Source organism: Asparagus officinalis, chromosome 6 (assembly GCF_001876935.1).
Source record: "Asparagus officinalis chromosome 6, Aspof.V1, whole genome shotgun sequence".
NCBI lineage: Eukaryota > Viridiplantae > Streptophyta > Magnoliopsida > Asparagales > Asparagaceae > Asparagus > Asparagus officinalis.
Window position 1 is genome coordinate 78,599,403 of NC_033799.1, and position 6,294 is coordinate 78,605,696.

The 6,294-nt window shown below is 35.5% G+C and overlaps 1 protein-coding gene across 2 annotated transcripts; it reads right to left on the reverse strand.

Moving 5' to 3' along the window:
• LOC109846399 lies at positions 3,125 to 4,441 on the reverse strand. Of its 2 annotated transcripts, XM_020415633.1 has the most exons (4): positions 4,372 to 4,441; positions 4,125 to 4,279; positions 3,899 to 3,968; positions 3,125 to 3,485 (listed from the first exon to the last, which is right to left on the reverse strand). In XM_020415633.1, the coding sequence occupies exons 2-4, from the start codon at positions 4,258 to 4,260 to the stop codon at positions 3,341 to 3,343; spliced, it is 351 nt and encodes a 116-aa protein (XP_020271222.1). In that variant the 5' UTR covers positions 4,261 to 4,279; positions 4,372 to 4,441; the 3' UTR covers positions 3,125 to 3,340. The 2 variants fall into 2 exon arrangements, with proteins under 2 accessions (XP_020271222.1, XP_020271221.1); XM_020415632.1 differs by having other exon boundaries at positions 4,125 to 4,433.

Below are 6,294 nucleotides of genomic sequence, written 5' to 3' on the forward strand. Positions count from 1 at the left end.
CAGATTTGGGGTTAAGAAGATATGTAACTAATGTTACAATGATTAGGGCTAGGCTTAGGGTAATTGCCCTAGTTAGAGTAATTAGAATTAGCTTTATTGGAGTAAGTAGGTTTAGGTTTATTAATTAGTCTTTTCATTTAAGGATAACGAAATATAGTAATTAGTATCTAGATTTAAGGATAACAAAATATAGTAATTAGTGTTTTAATGGTTAGTGCTAGGTTAATTAGGGTAACTAGCCTAATTAGTGTAACTAGGGTTAGGTCTATTAATTAAAATTTAGAATTAGGGTTAAGAAAATATAGCAATTAGCATTAAAATAATTAGGGTTGGGTTTACTAGGTAATTAGGGTAATTAGAGTTAAATTTATTGAATATAATGTCATTTAAGGGTAGTTATCATTAGGATTAGTTTAGGATAATGATTTGTCAATAAAGTCATTAAAATTGGGTTAGTATTGATTAGCTAGGGTTAGGTTAAATATTGTTGATAAAGAAATTGACAAAAGAAAACCCTAGATCAACACTTAGGAATTTCTCAGAATTAAAGCCATTACCTTTCTCACATATCTGATGGAGAAAGAGGCATTGGTGGCTACTGGAGAAAGAGGGGTGGTAGTGGCGGCGGTCCTGCTAGAGAGGGGTGGTGGCAACAGGATCTGGTGAGGAAAGATATAGGTGGCGATTTCTTCTAACGGAGAAGGAGAGGCAGCGGAGATCTGTAAAGGCGAAGGAGCGGAGGGATGACGATGACGTGGAATCCTATTGGGGGGCAAAAAATTTTTACCGCAGATATGAGTTCTCTTAGGGCTCGTTGGTTTGCACGGAAGTAACTGTGAAATAGCAGAAGTAGAGGAAGTAGAGGCTACTTCTGCTACTTCTTGGCAAAAATGTATGTTTGTTTCTCTTGAAAATCTACTTTTGCTACTTCCTTAAATGATGATGCAGCATCTATGTGGCATCTCTATTTCCTTGATATTTTTCCATCTTCAAATGCACTGAAATATGTCAGAAGTTGATGTAGGGTGGGGTCCACAAGGAAAAAAGATTCTCAAATATATAATTAAGAAGCGATCAGATTATTTTCACAACCGATTCTCTCACAACCGATTCTCAAATTTATAATTATTCGTTTATATTTGTTACTTGAACAAAAAAACTTCTGTTAGGTTGCTTCCTGATTGGATAGTTGCAAGGAACTGCTTATTTGCTACCAAATCAATGTTTTCAATACATGTGCTTCCATCAGATGCAGGTTGCCAGCTTATTTCTACTACATTGTCCTGCTTTTGAATTATTGATGTTGTTTTACTCGTGATGTAAGCTTTAATTTCTAACTTTTAATTACATCAATCTTCGAGGCGTGTGGTGTGTTATAATACTTCCATTTCTATTTCTATTTCAATGACAATCCAAACAAGAATAAAATGGAAGCAACATGTATTAATTACTTCATTGTAATATTTTCAAATATTATCCAAACAAAAAAAATAAATGAAGAGGAAGAAGTTCTACTCCCATTACTTCTAAAAATATATGAAACAAAAAAAAATGATATTTCCACTACTTCCTATTTCATAGTTTTGAAAGTTAATTCCGTAACTTACTTCTTACTTTTAATACTTCCATTATCCAAACGGGCCCTTAGGGAGGGGGGGGGTATTCATTGATGTAAATTTAGGAATAATGGGATAATTTTAGAACAACACTTTTTAGTGTTATTCATTGGGATAATTAGGTATGGATTCAACTTTATGGTGTTATTGGGTTGTTGGGATAATTGTAGGACAAATACTCCACTTCCCCTAAAATTACTCCAATATAATAATATAGCATAATATATTATATTAAAATTAATAAATATGTTAGTATATTTGATTTAATTATAAAATATAATATAATATAAACCATGTTATGTGATTATATTATATTTTATTGTATTAATATAATAAATTTATTATTGTACTATAATATAATACATTTTAGATATTTTTTATATATCATAGTACTTATCATATAATATTATACTATATTTTAATTACAATATAGTATTTTAAATAATATTATATTAAATAAAAAATATTATAATATTTTATGCGATAAATTTTAACCTATGACTCTGTTCTAATATATTAAATTAGATATTATATTATATTAATTATTATATAGTATAGCATGCTAATATAATATAATATAATATAATGTAATATAATAATTAATAATATTAATTAGTAATTATAGTACAACATATTAGATTTTAATTTAAAGTAAAATAATGTTTATATTATAATAATATACTAAATAGTATACTAAACAAATTAGATAAGTTAATTTAGAAGTAATTAATAGATAAAATTATATTTTAATATGGTGCCACATCATCAATTATCCTATATGAATTGTCAAATCAAAGGCTCAAATTGTTCCATTATCCCACTTATCCCACTTTACCCCACTCAAAATATCTCAAAGGGATAAAATTATTTCATTGGAATAATTTTCCCACTTGGCCCCAATTTGTCCCAACCAATAACCCCCTTTACCGTGGGAGAGCGGCCTCAACGACCATACTTTTTTTGGTGAGACCAAAAAGACATGTTAGAGTATTTTTTTTTGGCAGGATCCACCGTCTTAGATAGCCACGCTGTTTAGGATGATGGACCCTGCAAAATTTGGAAGGAAAAAATACACAACTCGTCTACCCTATTGTAATTTTGCATAGTATTTTACTCGTTATGTAGAAAAAAAGCCTGGATAGTTACTAAATTATACAACTTAAATTCTAAATGGTTTTTAAATGATGCAATTTAGCATGAAAATTAGAAGGAAATAAAGTGCTTAAGCTACATAAGGATTTGGGCCTATTCCCATGTACTAAGAAGGCCCGGCTGAAGTCCCATTATTGGGTAATTCACTCTGGCCCAGCCCATTCAAACTAACTAGTGGTCACTGGACACAAGAGGGCACCACATACGCATATATATACTCCCTCTGGCCTTGATTGGCTTTGGTTAATCTCATTTGATCATGGACATGGTTGTTTTTCATCATATACTTAGGAGCGCAATTGCCAACAAAGTGCTAGCGTAAGTATAAGATGATTGTGATAATGGTAACGCAATGATAATTGGAATATTATCTTAATAACTAAACAAAAAGTCATGCTCATTATGTTGTTTAAACTATATATAATTTAAACAAATTAACCAGCACAAGCACTTTGATGTCCAGCCAACCACACACACAGGAAAAAAAACTTTAATCACTCAAGAAAAAGAATAATACATACATATGAAGACGCCGTCACGTTAATTGGTGAAGTTCTTCTTCTGAGCTCAGCTCATCTGACAGGCATCTTGATCCAGCCATTGGCAAAAGCGACCGCGAGGATGACGAAGGGAGTCGACATTCCGAATATGATGATGTAGGGTAGCGGCGTCTTCATGGGGTTCTCCCCTTCTCTCTCTCCTGCTGTTTGCCAATACCTGCAGCGGGCGTACCCACCCACTCAGCTGATCAGTGATTTTACCAATTAACTAATTAATTAATTAAATTAAATTGATTTTCCTAACGATCGACAAACTAGTACCAAGTACGCTTCAAGGATACGATGCAAAATGCTTAGTTAACTCTGGCTAATCATCTACGGTACGTTTTTCAGTAAATTAATTAATCAGACATTTTCACATGCATAATAAATTTCCATATATACGAGCGCGGTGTGCATGCGGGTGTCTGAGAACAGGTTATATATATAGAGAGAGAGAGATGTCACAAATATAGCGGATCGGAGCTCATGTGATTCATATTCCAAATATTTTTAAGCAGGAAGCACATGCACAGGGAGTAAGATTAATGGTAGAAAATTCGGGAAGTATATAGCAGCAGTAGTACTCACTGCTCTGGTTCTTGCTCTTTAGTAATAAATTTCTTCTTCTCGGCCCGCTTTGCCTCTCCATCTCCTCCACCTAGAAATAAATAAACATGCACGTGTGTCTGCTTCCATAACCAATATCATATCATAATATTAAAAGAAAAAGTATATATATACATGGATCCACTATAAATTAGTTAGTTAAGTTGATTGATTAAAGAAAAAGAAATTAAGATGTAAACATACATACCCAGCTTGGCTTGGATTTTGGTCGGTTTAGCAGTGGTAATGGTGGAGGTGGGAATTGGCAAGGATGGATATGATCTTGATAAGAAAGCAACACCAGAAATGGTTGAGGAGGGGAATATTGTTAATGCCTTACTCATTTGGCCTTAATTTTTGGTCCTGCAGGGAAATGGGAGAAGAGAGAGCTCAAGCATCACTCATATCTTACCCTCTTTTCTTCAGCAGCTGTTTGGATAAGGTGAGAGGTTCACCTTAGATTTTGGACCCGATCGAGTCCTACCTATCCCAGCCCCAAACCAACCACTCAACCGAACGCTTCTTATTTGGCTTGAGACGTACCCCTCGCTTGTCCCTTTAAACTACTATCAAGTTTGGTAATTATTATAAAACCCCTTCAAGTTTGGTGACTTGTTATGAAAACTCCTAACGTTATCATTTCATTAAGGAACACCCTACAGTTAGAAAAATCGTTAAAACTCCTACGCATTCACTTCCTGAACTATTTTTAGTCCGGCTTATCCCTTTAAACTATCACTTTCAGTATCTAGTCATCACTATTCATCCATTACATTATGAGTGTTTTAAAGGGATCTATGAGGGGAAATCAATAGTTTAAGGGGAAAGTTGGAATTGGAAACAGTCCAAGGAGTAGACTTTGACGAATTTAATAGTTCTAGAAGGTAAGATGACACTGAAAACTGTCACGCCCCGCGCCCTTATCGGAGCACAACGAGGCCGGCACACACCACTCTGACGTTGTCACAATATTGTGTAATGCCTATAATTATTGCCACTCATTTTTCGTTTATTTATCAAAGTAGGTCAAATTTAGAAAAGGTAACTTTTCATAATAAGGAACAAATATTAAAACCGATAAGAAGCTCATACTCGACAATTCATGTTCACAACCAATTTCTTGCTCACAACCCAGTTCACATCAACTACCTAGAAAAGAAAAACTAAAGCAATCAATTAGAGCGCATTCAGCAAGTACTGCTATAGGAATCCAAATGAACGGATTTATAAATAATAATTCACACGTAAGCAAATAAATGAAATGATAATCAGCTCAAAGAGATAGTCAAACTACCACATATTTGCTCTAACGCAACGGTTCAAAACCGTTGCGCTAGCCATGGAACCGTCTGTGAACACGAGTGAACGTGGGGACCACCCACGTGATATTCTCTGTTGGTGCAGCAGATTTGTCTCCGCATGATATTCTGAAGGCCCACCCGATTGTGTCTTTTGCATCTATATATAGCTTATTTCGGTGACCTATTTTCGGTGCAGGAGATTGATTTGTGCGAGGAGGTTTTGGCGGCTACTAAATTCTTTTGGCTGTGGGCGTGCAATTGAAGGCAGAGGAGAAATAAAATTCGCCAAGTGCAGAAGGGGAAAATCGACTACAAGGAGAAGATTTTTTCCGCAGAGGATTTTGACTGCATGTTCGTGAGCAGAAGTGAATTTGTGGCGGCTGACTTTGAGAAGTCGTTGACTTTTCCAAGTCTTTTGTGCATCTTTTGTAGAGAGATATTTGTGTGAGGGATTTGAGAGTTGTTTGAGGGTTTAGATTGAGTGATTATAAACCCTAGTTGTATTCTCTCCCTCTATTAGTAGATCTCCCCCTCCTTGCCCCATGGACGTAGGCAATTTGCCGAACCACGTAAAAATGGGTTGTACTGCTTTTGTGTGATTTGTAATAGCTTTTAGGATCCCTCGACAAGTCAGTTCTAGAACTAATGAGAGGAAGAGCCGATATCTCACTTTGTTGAGATATCCGCTTCAGATTCTTGTCTCCTTGGTGAGACAGGAATTCTTATTGCGATCTGACTCTCTTGTTGTGCTGCCGAAGTACTGTCAGAATTTCTGCTGCGCGCAACAAGTGGTATCAGAGACCAGATTTCAGATCTAGGGTGTTTTGGATTAGGTGGAGGAAGATTCAGTTGGAAGCTTGGTTCTTGGAGTTCTAGGCTTCGGTGGAGATAGCATTAGGAGTTGCCGTTGGAGATTTCGCTTTCCTCGTGTGGATAGGAGATCTATTTGGAATCTGATCTAGGGTTCAGTTGGGTGGTTTCTAATTCTATCAAATTTGTTCTTTCTCTACAATTTGGAGTTAGTTCGCAATGGGAGAAGAAGGTGAAAGCAGCAAATCGATGGCGAGTACAATACAA

Excerpts from the sequence above, each read along its gene's own strand:
- LOC109846399 (XM_020415633.1), bottom strand. The coding sequence starts at position 4,260 with ATGAGTAAGGCATTAACAATATTCCCCTCCTCAACCATTTCTGGTGTT. Across the intron at positions 3,969-4,124 it reads CAAAATCCAAGCCAAGCTGG|GTGGAGGAGATGGAGAGGCA; the intron begins GTATGTATGTTT and ends ATTTATTTCTAG. Across the intron at positions 3,486-3,898 it reads AAAGAGCAAGAACCAGAGCA|GTATTGGCAAACAGCAGGAG; the intron begins GTGAGTACTACT and ends CGCCCGCTGCAG.